The following is a 16,270-nucleotide window of genomic DNA, read 5'->3' as shown; positions in this document are numbered from 1 at the left end:
TATATATACACACACACAGCTTATACATTAATATGCACACAATAACTGAGGTGAGTGCATGTGTGTGTGTGTGTATCTCTTTTCTCTCTCTCTCTCTCTTTGTATGTATATATATATATATATGTATATATATATATATATATATATATATATATATATATATATATATATATATATATATATATATATATATATATATATATATATATATATATATATCCTAAGACTTGTAAATTAGATAAAAAATATTTTACATCGTGCAAACACTATTTGATACAGAACTCAATACATAGGATAGAGTGGATGATATATTTTTATATTAAAAATTGATTTTCTACTCTGAGTTTCACCCTTAGCTACTCATGACTGATGAGTAGAAAGTAGAGTTTGTCGTATTTATAATGTTAGGTAGATATAAATGTATCTATGTAAGTGGGATGTTAAATGTTACAGGAGATCTTAATTTAAAATCGCATGTGTTTTTGTGGTGGCAGAAACACTCTTACTATCTTATGATTGTGTTGATACATATAAGAACTTAATGAATTTGAGGGCATAAAAGATGCATGAGCATATTAGAAGCACCAAATTTCAGCAGTACACATTTAGGAAAAATGGGTTTTAGTGCATTAAAGTTTATGAGAGGCTTGGCTTCACATATATCAGGTCATCCCATACGTAATGTCTGGATTTTAGATAAAGAAAACAAGTAATCAAATCTTACATTTAAATGAAACTTAATCATCAATATATTTTCCATGATTATCTTATAACATCTTTCCATCTACTCATAAGCTTTTTAATCCTATTAGTGAAAAACTTGTTTAGTTTCAAAGAGAAGAACTCTGAAAGGTCAGTTTTGACTTACTCAGTTATCTCAGGAGTTAATCCATCCTAATGATTCTGTAAACTACGGAACAAATGGTAATCTGAAAGAGTAAGGTCTGGGGAATAAAGTGAATGAGCAATTTTCTCTCAGTCAAGTTCCTCAATCTTCTGCAAATGTGATCTTTGCAGTGTGGTGTCTTGCTTTGTCCTGATAAAACACCACTTCCTTTCGATACACTAAAGCAGGCCATTTTTTTCGTCAAAGCAGTGTTCAGATGCTCTAATTGCTGACAGTAGATTTGAGCATTGGTTGTTGCATTAGTTGCAATCCCACCAAACAGAGAGATGAACCTTCTTAACATGGAGTTCCTTTTTGTTGTGGTTGGGCCTTTTCTCCTTCACCAAGCCAATGACTACGATGCTTAACATTTTGATAAAAGACCCATTTTTCATCACCAGTCACCAGTCTGTCCAAATAGGGTGAAACGAGTTCACAAGAACGAAGAGAAGAGTAGATGTCCACTCTGGACTTGCAGCACCCATGAGGCACCTATTTTCCAAGTTTTGGGACCTTTCCTAGTTGTTGAAGATGGCAGTGAACAGTTGTATAGCTTGAACAAAGCTTGCTTGCCAGTTCTGCAACTGAAACTGCACAATCTTTTTCAAGTTCTGCCAAAAGGAGCTTGTCATCAAACTCAATTGGACATCCTGTTCAGACTTCATTTTCAAGACTGAAATCTCCACTTCTAAATTTTACAAACCAATTTTTGCAAGTTCTTTCATTCAGGCACTCTTCTTCATAAGCTGAGTGAATATTTCAAGTTGCTTCAGCTGCAGAGTTCCCTTTTTTAAACTTGCAAAGCATTATGTGCTTCAAATGCTCTTTAGACACAGCCATGTTTGAAGAGCTATGATTAGTAAAACTTCAATTAGATTATCCTGCAAAATGAAATTTAATTAGTTTAAATATGTCCAAATACATATAAATATTATTGATGCTGTTAGACAGTCTAAAATACTGTTAAAGCATGGGATGACCTGATAGAAGCCAGGATGATTTTGAGATATTTTTTTTCAAGAAAAAGTGCATCTTATATGCCATCATATATGAGAATTTCTACCTTACAGTCTTGAACAGCCAAGGACAAAACTCAGAGTAGACTGTCAACTTTAGGTATAATAATTATATACATATATAAAAATTTACATTATTTACATTTGACAGGTATTTGTCCTCATCTTGTTTGTTGTTAACACGTTTCGGCTGATATACACTCCAGCCTTCATCAGGTGTCTTGGGGAAATTTCGAACCTGGGTTCTCATTCCTAAGGTAATTTTCGATGTTGTTATTATTATTACTATTATTCAGGTCACTGCCTGGAATTGAACTCAGAATCTTAGCATGTGGCATCATGGTTAAGAGCACAGGCTACTAACCCCAAGATTCCGAGTTTGATTTCAGGCAGAGACCTGAATAATAATAATAATAATAATAATAATAATAATAATAATAATAACAATAACAACAACAACAACAACAACAACAACATCGAAAAATACCTTAGGAATGAGAACCCAGGTTCAAAATTTCCCCCAAGACACCTGATGAAGGCTGGAGGGTATATCAACCAAAACGTGTTAACAACAAACAAGATGAGGACAAATATCTGTCAAATGTAAATAATATAAATAATGTACATAATTCCTCATCTCTTGAATATATAAAAATAAAATATATAAAAATTGTGTGTTAGACATACACATGTGAGTGTATATGTACATGTATATAAGTGTGTGTTGGGGGAAGAAAGACATACAGAGAATGCAAGGGAGGTACGGATAAAAGATGGAGAGAAATTAAACATCAAATACAGGATTACATATATTACAGACATAAACATTTACATACAGACATACATGTATACATAAGAGACACATACAGATATACATAGATTTATACATAAGACATACACACATGCAAACATCATACGCAAATATTCTTTTATTCTTTCACTCGTTTCAATCATTTGATTGTGGCCATGTAAAACATATACACAAAGTGTGAATATGACACTTGATGAAATCTGTAACTTGAACATCAGGACAAGGAAGATACTAACAAGCACTGGTAATTTCCACATCAACAGTGACACTGGCATGATCTATGTAAAAGTGGAGTGATGGAGATAGATGCATAAGTGCTTAGACAACACTGGCTAAACAGTGAAGAAGATAGAAGTGCATCATATATATATATATTCAACAGAGAAAGAGTAAAAATACCATGAGATTAGGTGAAGAACACCTGAGGAAGTATTGAGTCAACAGCTGTTCCATGTGAACTAGGGGGAGGGTAATGGATTGACATACTTCACCAGAGACTTGCAAAAAAGAAATACTCATCATACAGGCACATCATACAGGTGCAGGCATGGCTGTGTAGTAAGAAACTTACTTCCCAACCACATGGTTCCAGGTTCAGTCCCACAGTGAGGCACCTTGGGCATGTATTTTCTACTATTGCCTTGAGCCAACCAAAGCCTTGTGAATGGATTTGTTAGACAGAAACTGAAAGAAGCTGTGTGTGTATATATATATATATATATATATATATATATATATATATATATATATATATATCATCATCATCATCATCATTATTGTTTAACATCCACCTTCCATGTTGACATGAGTGGAATATATATATATACACATATATCTATAGACATAATACAAATAAAATATATATATATATGATTATATACATACATATATGTACATGCTTACATATATATGTATATACATATGCATATATGGGTACAGGACATCATAAAACATAAACAACATGAAATACGAAATACAAAAACATGGACTATGAACTTGTTTTCCGAACAACGAAAGAAACAAATGGAAAACAAGACAAGTAACATAAAGAACAAACCTTCATCAGTTGTCAGCTGTTTATCTACTCCATATTTTGAGCAATTACGACATTGTATATCAATGTGTGTGTCTTTCTATCTGTGTTTGTCCCCCACCACCACCACCACTTGACAACCGGTGTTGGTGTGTTTACATCCCCATAACTTAGTGGTTTGACAAAAAAGACCAATAGAATAAATACCAAGCTTAAAAATGAAGTACTGAGGTTGATTCATTCAACTAAAAAATTCAAGGTGGTGTCCCAGCACAGCTGTAGTCTAAGCTGAAACAAGTAGTAGATAAAGGATACAGCAAAGAGTTATGCAGGACGTCATATCTTACAAGCCAGAGAAAACCAACAACAATGGAAAGAGTTGTAGCCTCATCTGGACCTGTGAGAAGTACATCACATCTGAACTAAAAGGTTACACATTTGCTGACCAAGAATAGGAGATAACTACAAAATACCTGATCAACAAGTGAAATAAGGATGTCTCTGGATTTTCCATGTTGTGACAGAAATTGATGCTGATTGTACAATACAAGCCTGGAAGATATTAGCCATACCATCAGCAGCTGTCCAAAAATGTCTGAAAGATATTACTTTCTCATGAGACATGACACTGTAGTTAAGACAGTCTATAATGCTACACACTGGAAGGATTGTCCAATAAGTAATACCAAAGGCATACAAGAACCAGAAATTATCCATGACTACTAAAAAATGAAGAATACAGATGAAACATTCTAATATAAACAGCAAGATGGTGTAAGCACAACAGGCCAGATATTGTTGTATAGGAGAGGGAGTAAAAGACACCAGCAGCCTACTGATATGAATTTCTCATTAAAAAACTGGAGAAAAAGTGAACATCTATAGAAAACTAACAAGAAACGCACAGCACTTATATCCAGACTACAGATTTTCATTGGTACCTATTATCACAGTTGCACTGGACTATGTAATAATGCATCTGCATAGAAACCTACAAATGCTCAAGTTCTCCAAAGTAATAACAGAGCAAACTGCTTCACATTCTCCAGATACAATCAATTAGAGGAACAGTGAAAATTTTATAAAACATTTCAGGGACACTCCATTTGATGTTCCTAAGTGAAAATATACACGCAATCACATATACATATGATACACACATACATAAATAGGCCATGAAGTACACAGACTTGTGTATTAATGTGTCATGCATATCCATTACAGGAGTACAAATTTATCTGCATACATGCACACATCTGCTTAACACACACACACACATACATCAATAAATTCAAATAACCAAAAATCCCAAGAGCTGTCTTGACTTACACAAAACAGCCTTGTCACTTTGTTAGTGACCAGCTTGAATTCTGCAAATGAAGAACAATTTAACTATATCCCAAAGAAAGAAATGCATGCACACACGCACACACACACACACACACACAAACATATATATACAAGTGTACATACACATAAACATTCATATTTGAATACAAGAATAAACATCCATATATATACATATTTATACATAAGTACAGGATGTGATGGGTAAATTGTCACCATTTTATATCTTTAATTTCGTGCATGTGCATCGTTCGTTTTTGATTTTGCCAACTACACAAGTATGGTAGGGTCAGTTGAGTACTGTCTGTGAGAAAAACAGCACCATGATGCAATTCACTCTGCCAGAAATTTGGAAACGACATGCTGTACTGCTTGGCATTCATACTGGAAGCTCCAATACGAACATTTCAAAGTGTTTGGGTGTCAATCGGGGGACAGTGCAATCTGAGGACATGAGTGATAAAAATCAAACAACATTATGGTGTTTGAAGTAATCACTAGTGATGGTGACATTTTGCATCCATTTATCTTCATGGCCTCAGACTCAACACAGGGGCCTACATCAAGTGCCTGGAGGAGGTGGTGCTGCCCTGGGTCAAGGGGATGGCTGCTAGAAGATCCTATATCTGGCAACACAACTCCGCACCAAGCAGGAGAACCCAGTCATGGCTGTCAGACAATTTCTGTGACTACATCACCTCTAACATCTGGGCACCTAACTCCCCAGACTGTAAGCCCCTTGATTATTATGTGTGGGGTGCAGTTGAGCAAGAAACCAACAAAACTCCTTGTAACACCAAAGATGAACTGAAGGCAAGGATCATGGCAGCATTCACCAACTTAAACAAGGAGACTGTCCAGAAGAGTTGAAGAAGATTCCAAAGTTGTCTGGAGGCCATGGTGAAAGCCAATGGTTTTTTTATTTAATGAATTTACTCTCTAGTATTTCAGGATATTTTAATGTAATTTTGGTAAATCTATCTGTTGAAATGAGATGTCAGTGTTATTTTCATTTTTGTGTAATTTAGATGACAATACATACACTGCATCCTGTATGCACACACACACATCCACTCACACACATTCATGCTTTCACACATCTATATACATATACAAGCATACACATATGCATATACACACATGCATATTCTCACTCATATATACACACATACTGATGCACATCTGCGCACGTACACACTTATATACGCACATACAGAGAATCAGAAACTATGAAAGAGTATAATAAAGCAGCAGAACAACAGATCAGAGTGGACAGTAATAAACAGGGATAAACAGTGGCAGATAGGGGTGGAGAATGATAAATAAGAGTGGAGACAGAGCAATAGTGGTAGAGTCAGAGAAAGATAAAGGAAGATGAGGATTTAGAAGATAGAAAAGGTGGGAGAACGATTAATAACAAGTGAAAGAAAAAAATGAAACAAGAGAGAGAGAGAGAGAAAGAGAAGGAGGAAGGGAAGGAAAGAGTGAAGAGGGGAAAAAGAAACTGTATAAGAGAGAAAGGGAGCAGTAAAAAGTTTTCTATTAATGACTTTTTCTTGCATAAGCACAAAGCCAGAAATTTGGTGGGACACATTTTAGTTGATTACTCTGACCACAGTATTTGACCAGTACTTTACCAACCCAGGGAAAAACAAAGTTTATCTAGGTGGAATTTGAACTCAGAACATAAAGAGATAGAATGAATACTGCAAAGCATTTTGTTTGACACTTTACCAGTTCTCTTAATTACTTACCAAATATTTGTAAATAATAAAAAAAATAAAATATAATAATTCAAAAAAGACAAAACAAAATGTAACTAAGCTAAACTAATTAAGAAACTAATTTATTTTCTCAATCAACATCATTTCTGTTTCACAACAGCAACACTTGCACAATTGTTTTGAGGTATTTTTGCATGTATGAATGAGTGGGCACACGTGTATGAGTATTAGTATGTATGTGTATGTGTAAGTATATACACGTAAATGTCTTGTCAATGTATGTGAATATATGTAAGTATTAGAGTATGTGTGCATGTATATATATATGCATATAAGTATGTGCATGTATGTGTGTACATGTGTGTGAGCATATGTGTGTATTTATTCATGTACACATGTGTGTGTATGTGTATGTGTGTGTGTTATATGTATAGTCACAAATTCAGTGGGATGAGGGTGTGGTTCATTAAATTGACCTCAGTATATGACTAATACTTATTAACTTTATTACTTTAACAACACAGAAAGGACAAAATGAAAAATTGATGTTGACAGAATTTGAACTCAGAACATAAAAGACTGTCACTGAATACTTCGAGAAATTTTACCCAGAGCTCTACTGACTCTGCCAATCCACTGTGAAAGACAGCATATTTCGAACAACAAAGTATGTTCTAATTAGAAATATGATTCATTCATTTCCTAAGTATACTAGTGATGGAACTGAAGTGAAAATAGCTCACAACTGGACATTGAAACCTGACTTAGAACATTTAGTGATAGTAAAGAAGGACAGTATCTATGCTCCTTAGGATCTTTGACATGTGGTAAGAAAAGAGGAAGTTGTCCTGACATCAGAAAGTTACAAAATGAACAAGGCTCTACAAAAGGTATTCAGTTGTGTTAAACCAGGTAACTGATTAAATCAACCATCCATGATCATATCTGTGCCTCCCAATATGCTCTTACACAGCTTCCATCTACCAAATCGACTCACAATACTATGATTGCCCCAAGACCATGATAGAGGTAATGTAGAAGAAACCCTAGTACCATACAATAGAAGTGAAACTAATGCCACATGATGCAGAGCAAGCATGGATGGTAGAGTAAGGTTACCATGTTCTGATGCACTTATCTGAGATACTAGGATATAGCCAGAGATAAGACAGCCCTAAGTTGTGAAGAAGTTAAATGTCCAGCTCAGAGGGCAAAGGTTCAAATCCATGGTGATGTTCTGTTGTGTTTCTAGTCAGAGGAATACTTTATCCTGCAACTTCACAGCCAGGAGTAGACCAGTCTGTGACCATCCAGTCTTAGATAACAATCCAATATATACAAGACTATAAAAACAATCTGTCTGTGTGTCTGTGCAAGGTGGAGAGGCAGGGTGAGTGAGTAGATAAAGTATTTGATACATACTGGTTATGAATTCATATCTGATGTTAATGAGAGTTACATCGTGTATGTAGACAGAATACTTTATTCAACACAAGTCAGGATAGGTACTGGAGTATCTAGAAATGCCAACTAAAGATTACTGCTCTAACCTGGAGCAGACTGAACTCTCATCCAGTTAACACCATAAATCTGAACCACAACATTGTTCCTTAAAAAATAAATAGGGCTTTGTTGAGGTGGGCATATATAGATTTTACACCATTACCACATCAATCATCTGTCCTGCTAGAAACAACAGTTATATTTCACTTAAAAAAACAAAGACCCATTGGATATTGTAGTTCTAGATGCACAATATCTGTGTATCTAGAAAAACTGTGCTGGTCAAGCACCACCATCATTAGTACCTGGCAGATATATTCCTTAGCCACAAGGCATTCCAAACAACATCCACGGGGGGACAATTTCCAAAGTAAACAAACATAAATGCATGAAATAACCACATGAAATTACTGGTATCTATACAAACCAATGAGGATGCCTCTATGAGATTCCACAACTTGATACAAATAACAGTAAAATCTTCCTTTAACTCACAACTGATCATCCAAGGGAAGAATATACTAGATAACATCTCAGATATTCAAGAAACACAGACGGGATAGTCATGGTTAGAATTCCTTTGACGATAGATCTACTTGTTCAAGGATGACTTGAAGTTAAAAAAGATCTAGTATCCTGTATATATTTTATAGACCTAGGACATGTAAATATGAAAGTGAGATACAGCAATATTAGAACTTAAAACATAAGGACAACAAAACTAAACCTTGTTCTGTTCCCACCGTTTCTGCACAACTTTTTCCACAAACATAAAGCCAATCAATTTTATGAGTCCCAGACGATCAGCTAAGGTGAGGACTACAGCCTTTCACCTTAGATAAATCATAAAATAAAATTTTAAAACCACTAATAATGATATTTTACTTGGTTGCCTAGTCTAGAAAGTAAATCTATTAAATTTACATGAGAGGGGAAAATAGAAGTAGTGATGATCATGGCTTCCTTCTCAGTGAATGTGTGGGATAACTGAAGGAAGTTTCTGGTAAGTGGAGTTGTTGGTGATCCAGTTTTCATTTTTTTTTTTTTCATTCTATCAATCAAAGAAATGATTCATCAACTTATGTAATGATGCCTACTTGCTCAGCATGAAGACCACAACTTCATACATGGATTCTATAAACAGTAGCATTTTGTAAAATTTTAAGACCAGTTCTTTTGTAGATGTGTGTGTGTGTATTCATGTATATAATATATATATATATATATATATATATATATATATATATATATATATATATATATGATAGAAAATGAATGTATAGACACAAACTTACACACACCTCTATATGTGTGCACGTGGCAGTGTGTACATGTTCTTTGAATTTTTAAAATTCATTTTAATTATGTAAAGCAAAGCCATGCTGGAACACACACACACACACACACAGCGATATATGTTTACCACGGAGAGAGAGAGACAGAGAGAGAGAAGAAAGGAAAAAGAAACAGTTATAACACACACACACAAACGCGCACACACACACACACACACACACACACATGGGAGTTACATAAAAATAAGGACATTGATATTGAAGTTAAAACAGTTAAATATAACTTACATTGCTTTTGTTGCCGGACCAGTGAACGATAGCTTCATTATGATTCCAATCAGGGAGATTGACATAACTTGTCAACAGACTCTGACCTTCTCTTTTACTTTCTGTCTTTGATGATGATGATGATGATGATAATGACGATGATGATGATGACGATGATGATGACGATGACGATGTCGATGTTGATGATGATGATGACGATGATGGAGGGGGAGGAACAGGGCTAACACTATCATCACCTGTACTTTTGCCCTTTCCTAAATATACACTTTCCTCCCATGGGCCTCTGCCAACATCCCTCTCTTCATTCTCGTTGGCTTTGTTGCTGTTGCTGTTTTCGTTGGTGTCGTTATGGTGGCGATGGTGGTGATGACGGTGGTCGTCCGAAGATGTGGCCGTGGGTCGAACACCTGTTGTATCGTTGTAATTATTTTGATTATGGTTGTTGTTGTTGTTGTTGTTGCTTTTGTTATGGTTGTGTTGTTGATGATGGTGATGATGTTGTTTGTGATGATTGCGGTTTTCATGTTGTTGCCGTCGTTTGTTGTCGTTGTTGTTATTGCTGTGATCGCTACTGCCATCACCGTCATCACCATTGTTGTCATCATCACCTGCAGCAATAGCAGCACCATCGTCATCGTCGTCATTACCTTCATCATCATCATCGTCGTTGTCGTCGTGTCCTGAAAACCACTTTCGGCTGTGTGCGGCGGCGGCGGTGGCGGCGGCAATATCAACATCAGCGGCCGCAGCAGCATCAGACGAAGAAAATTCCCTTCGGAAACGAGCTGCTAGCTGTCCGAATTGTTTGTGCAACGATCCCAAAGTGGCATCAAGTACTACTAAGTTGTTTTCTCGAGAAGAACTAGTGAAAATTTTACCGCTAACCAACACTGTCACCAAGTAAAATGGCACGACAAGCGCCAGAGCGCATCTCGCGTTACCTTGATAACACGCCATGTTGCTGTGCCTTCTCACTCCCTCGCTAGCTCTCTCAAACTCACTATCACTCCTCGCTCTCTCTCTCTCTCTCTCTCTCTCTTTCTCTCTCTCTCTCTATCTCTCTCTCTCTCTTTTTTTCTCTCTCTCTCTCTCTCTCTCTCCCTCTCCCTCATGCGTGCGCTCCATTTTACTCTCCCTTTCGTTCTGTTAGTTTCACTATTACTCTTTCTTACTCCTAGACTTGTGCGAGTGTGTGTGTGTTTAATACACACATGCACACACAAATAAGTATGCACTTTGCACTTATACATGTGTATGTATGTATGTGTGTATGTGTATATATATATGTATATATATATATATATATATATATATATATATATATATATATATATATATATATGTATACACATATGTTTAGATATGTGTGATTATGTATCACTGCACATACACTTCTGTTTGTCTAAACATATACCGTTTCTGTGTATGTGTGTGTGAGAGAAAGAGAAGAAGCGGAGGAGGAGGAGAATGTGTTTATCCCAATTTACGATTGTGTAAGCGTATCCACATCGCGCGTGTGTGAGTTTGAATCTTTGTACGTCCAAGCGTCTGTGCATGTGTATAAACATAGATACCTGTATATATATGCATTTTTTGTCTTTTAATGTCTTGCATGAATGTAAGGTGTAATAAAATGTGCATGCGAGCGTGTGTATATGTTTGTATTTTTCTGTGTGTAAACATACCTAAAAATATGTAAGAATTTGCATGCGAGCATGAATACATTGGTAAACATAAATACTTGTAGATATGCATGTATTATATATATGTGTATATATTTGCCTTGGATTATATATACATATGTATGTATCTATGCGTAAACATACGTACTTATATAATTATTGTATGTTTACCTGTGTTTGTACGTGCATGTTGGTGTATTTAAATATATCCGAGTATTATGTTTACGTAAACAAATGTGAGTATGCATAAATGCATATTTATATCTATACACACATACACACGAACGTAAGCACGTACGCACACACACACACACACACGCATAACTTGTAAATATGTGTGTGTAGACTCTTCTATATGTATATGATTCAGTGAGGCAGTGTATTTGTTTACATATGTAATAGTGTATTTATGTTCATATGCGGTATATGTATGTCATATATATTATGTACAGGTATGACAGTGGAGTCTTCTCCATACTAAATACACATACGGTAATATCACACATGTAATATAGGGAGCTGGAAAACTTCGATTAACCAGGATTATTTCGGCGACCAGCAGCATTTACGCACACACACACACATTGCTTTTCATGTGTGTGCGTGCGTGCGTGCATGCGCGTTTACTTAAATATACATACACAAAATTTACTCGCATGCGTATGTTTATATGTATATATATATATATATATATATATATATATATATATATATATATATATATATATATATATATATATACATTTATATATTTATATATGTATGTGTGTGTGTGTGTACGTACACACATGTATGTATGTATGTATGTATGTATCATCAGTGTCTTTTAACGTCAATCTGCCATGCCGGCACAGAATGGACAAATTGAAGAATCCACTGATCCAAGGACTCCATCGTACTCCTATGTCCATTTTGGCAAGGACTTTACGGCTAGATGCCCTTCCTAATACTAATCATTTTACAGAGTCTATTAGGTGTTTTTTTTTTTTATATATGGCACCTGCACTCATGAGGTCGCCATGCAGCCTGAAAGACTATGATCCCTTGCGAATGAATGGTGCTACAGTTGAGAAGGAGTCGGTTTTGTGCTAGGAGATGGCAGATTAAAGTACGAAAGAAGAGGCCAGAACAGAAGAGTTTGCTTGCTGTAGAGGAGCTAACCCTAACCCTAATCACTTAACAGAAGAGTGGATAGGAGTAAACGGGATGAAGCTGGAAATCGAGATGGAATAGTGGGGCTGGTATGCCAGGGGCTACCGTGAAGGTACAAGATGAACAGAAGTGAGTGAGGACAGAAAAACAAAAAGTGCAGTGGGTAGGCGGCGCAAGAGTGTATGGGAAGAGTGAGGGAGGATTAGAGACAGGGAATGGATGACGGTGAATATAATAAATGAAGAACAAGGGTTGAGGGGTGATCGATGATACATACACACACACACATATATACGTTAGAGAAATGATAAGGAAGAGTAGATGATGGCTGTAGAGATCGAATAGGGTTGAGGGGAAGGTGTAGTGAACAGAGGGCACGGGTGAAGGGTTGATAGGTATACATGAGATGAGTAGGTGATGTGTAACAATGTAGAAAAGATTGAAGAGCAACAGGGTAGTGTTTAGTAATAATAATCCTTTCTATTATAGGCACAAGGCCTGAAATTTTGGGGAGTCGACCTCGGTGGAATATGAACTCAGAATGTAAAGACGGACGAAATGCTGCTAAGCATTTAGTCCGGTGTACTAACGGTCCTGCCAGTTCATTGCCTTAGGGACCATATAAATAAGGAAGGCTGGATGTCAATAGTTCCGAGTAATGAGAACGATAGCTAGTTACAGCAGCTGAATACTGCGGTTAGGTAGATGATTGAGAGGTCAGTTAAAGGAAATTGGGCAAGAGCCCAGTTGTTTATATAGAGAGACTGCTTCCAAAATGTCAGTTTGGCCGAGGTGGGTGAGTTTTCTCGGCACTACATATTGCCAGTCATCCCAGTTCTTTACCATGTCTTTAGTGAAGTTCAAAGGTCCTGAGACCATCCTTCACTACTGCGTCCAATGTCTTCCTATGTTAATCTCTTCCACAAACTCCATCCACATTAACTGCTCTGCACTTCTTTATTCATGTATCCTCATCAATACGCATCACTGCAAGGTGCTTTCCAGAAGTTTTGAGATTTATTTAGGAGAAACTTTTTTAGGTGCTTGCCACTGCTGACTTGTTTGCAGAATGCAGTCTAAACGTGGAGACAATCTGGATGCTCGCACTAAAGTTTTGTGTTAATTTGGATAACAACGCTATAGAATCTTACGAAATGCTCCAGATTGCTTATGAATTAACTTTTACACTGGTTCAAGGACGTTGGTAAAGAGATGATAAAAGGTGTGGGAAGCAGTGAGATACTAGAACACTGAGCTGGTTGATAAAATTCACAATTTTCTGCATGAAGACTTTCCTGTCTCTATAAAGACAATAAGCATACTGTTTGGAGTTGGTCTGGAAACTGTAAACAAAACTATTCATGAAGATTTGAACATGCACAAAATTTGTGCAAAGTTTGTCCCCACGGTGCTCAGTGACGAGTATCCTGGTAACCAAATTCTTGACAGAGATACGCATCAAAACTGTTTCTCATCCTCTCTATAGTCCAGACCTAGCTCCTTATAATTTTTGACTGCTCTCCAAGCTGAAGGAAGCAGTCGGTCTGAAGATGATGGAGGCTGTGACCAGTATCCTAGATACCTTCACTTTGGAGGACTACGATAGGGCCTTCACTAAGTGGCTGGGGCACTACAACAAGTGTATTGAAATCAGAGGATCCTACTCCTTTGAGATTTGTACTTCTTTGAACTTCGTAAGTGCCTCCTGAAAAAGTCTCAAAATATTTAGAATACAACTTTGTACATCTGAATTTTCTTGCGCACCTACGTTGCATATCCAGCTGAGCATGTTAGCTGCATTTCTTTCCAGTCTTAGCAGACCTTTTGTTTTTAAGGCCCGTGTGTCACAACTATGCAGCATTGCAGTTCTAACACAAGCAATCTGCTTTCACTCTGAGGGAAAAGGCCTCTGTTGGTACAGTAGTAGTAATTCCTTGACTTTTCCCCGACCCGTTCTTACTCTGCCTGCCGTACTTTCAGAGTACATAGACTGTAAAAGGGCAAGACAAATGAAAAAATAATAAATAAAAATAACGATTAAACTACGTACCAATGGTTTCACCTGTTAATACTTACATAAGTAAATATTTTATAAATCGACAGACAGCGCTGATGATCCTGCAGATATTTACTTATGTAAATATTAACAGGTGAAACCATTGGTACGTAGGTTAATCGTTTTTTTTATTTAGTATTTTTTCATTTGTCTTGTCCTTTTACAGTCTGTCGTCTCGCTGAAATTTTACTGAGAACATATTCTTCGTGGTTAGATGATTCGGCATCTATTTCTAACATATAGGAGTCCACTTTTGCTGGTCATTCCTCTTATTTGTGTATGTAATATAATTTTAATCTTCGGATTTTTTTTAATATGCTGGACCACTGGTTTTAATTGATTAATATCAATTTCTACCCTTATTATTAAATTATATATATATATATATAAACAAATAGTAAATGAGTATATGCATATATACGTACAGGTATGTGCATACCTACATCCACCTGTATGTATAGGTGCATATCTGGGTACAGGACATTGCAAACAAAACGTAGACAAGAAAATAATGATAATCAGAGTAAAGAAAACACACAAGCCACATAGAGAACATTTTCCTTCATCAGCTACCCCCGTTTTAACACCGGCGTTTCGAAGAGCTGGGTAGGACGCTTCGTTAAAACGGTTCTTCCCGTGGACCGCAAATTAAATTTGTATACACAAATTGAACCTGTGCCATGGAGGAATGTAGTGGCGGACAAAAAAACAAGACAGGAAAACAAACGGAAAAGGCTATACGACCAGACGGGAAAAATTATGTGAGTATGAACGCTGTGAGGCACGAACTTGAAAGTGGGGACAAAGTAAGTTCGCGTGTTTGCTCGGCGATAGCCAAGGAAGAAAAGGATTATTGACCGGAAGCATGTGACCATGCCGGTGTAAGGGGGAGAGAGAGAGAGAGTGGTAGAGGGAGAAACAAAGGGAGAAAGTAGAAGAATAGGTGAGCAACGAGAGGAAAAGAGGAAGAGAGGAAGTGCGAGGGGGGAGGGATACGTAGTAGTAACAGAGGAAGAACGAGAGGGGTAAAGAGAGATACGTAGTAGTAAACAGAGGAAGAACGAGAGGGGGGAAAATGATAGAGAAAGTGATAGAGTAGCGTCAGAAAATATAAAATTGAGATAACTACTTACAAAATTGGTGACGCTGGCGTTCGGTCATGTAAAAACAAATAGTAAATGAGTATATGCATATATACGTACAGGTATGTGCATACCTACATCCACCTGTATGCATAGGTGCATATCTGGGTACAGGACATTGCAAACAAAACGTAGACAAGAAAATAATGATAATCAGAGTACAGAAAACACACAAGCCACATAGAGAACATTTTCCTTTATCAGCTACCCCCGTTTTAACACCGGCGTTTCGAAGAGCTGGGTAGGACGCATCGTTAAAACGGCTCTTCCCATGGACCGCAAATTAAATTTGTATACACAAATTGAACCTGTGCCATGGAAGAATGTAGTGGCGG

The 16,270-nt window shown here is 36.7% G+C and overlaps 1 protein-coding gene across 3 annotated transcripts in view; it reads right to left on the bottom strand.

The window, feature by feature from the left end:
• Nucleotides 1-10,951, bottom strand: part of LOC106878084 (VPS10 domain-containing receptor SorCS3) — a 1,080,069-nt gene extending 1,069,118 nt beyond the window's left edge. The window contains exon 1 of one of the 3 annotated variants that reach the window (XM_089362577.1): nt 9,904-10,951. In XM_089362577.1, coding sequence (XP_089218703.1) covers nt 9,904-10,860 — 957 coding nt within the window. In that variant the 5' untranslated portion in view covers nt 10,861-10,951. The remainder of the gene's footprint in view (nt 1-9,903) is intronic. The other 2 variants (XM_052972785.2, XM_089362576.1) reach the window with 2 other exon arrangements.
• Between the last annotated feature and the right edge of the window lie 5,319 nt (nt 10,952-16,270).

The sequence above is a fragment of the Octopus bimaculoides genome, chromosome 14 (assembly GCF_046866305.1).
Source record: "Octopus bimaculoides isolate indiv1 chromosome 14, ASM4686630v1, whole genome shotgun sequence".
Taxonomy (NCBI): Eukaryota; Metazoa; Mollusca; class Cephalopoda; order Octopoda; family Octopodidae; genus Octopus; species Octopus bimaculoides.
This window is presented reverse-complemented; position numbering and strand designations above follow the sequence as displayed.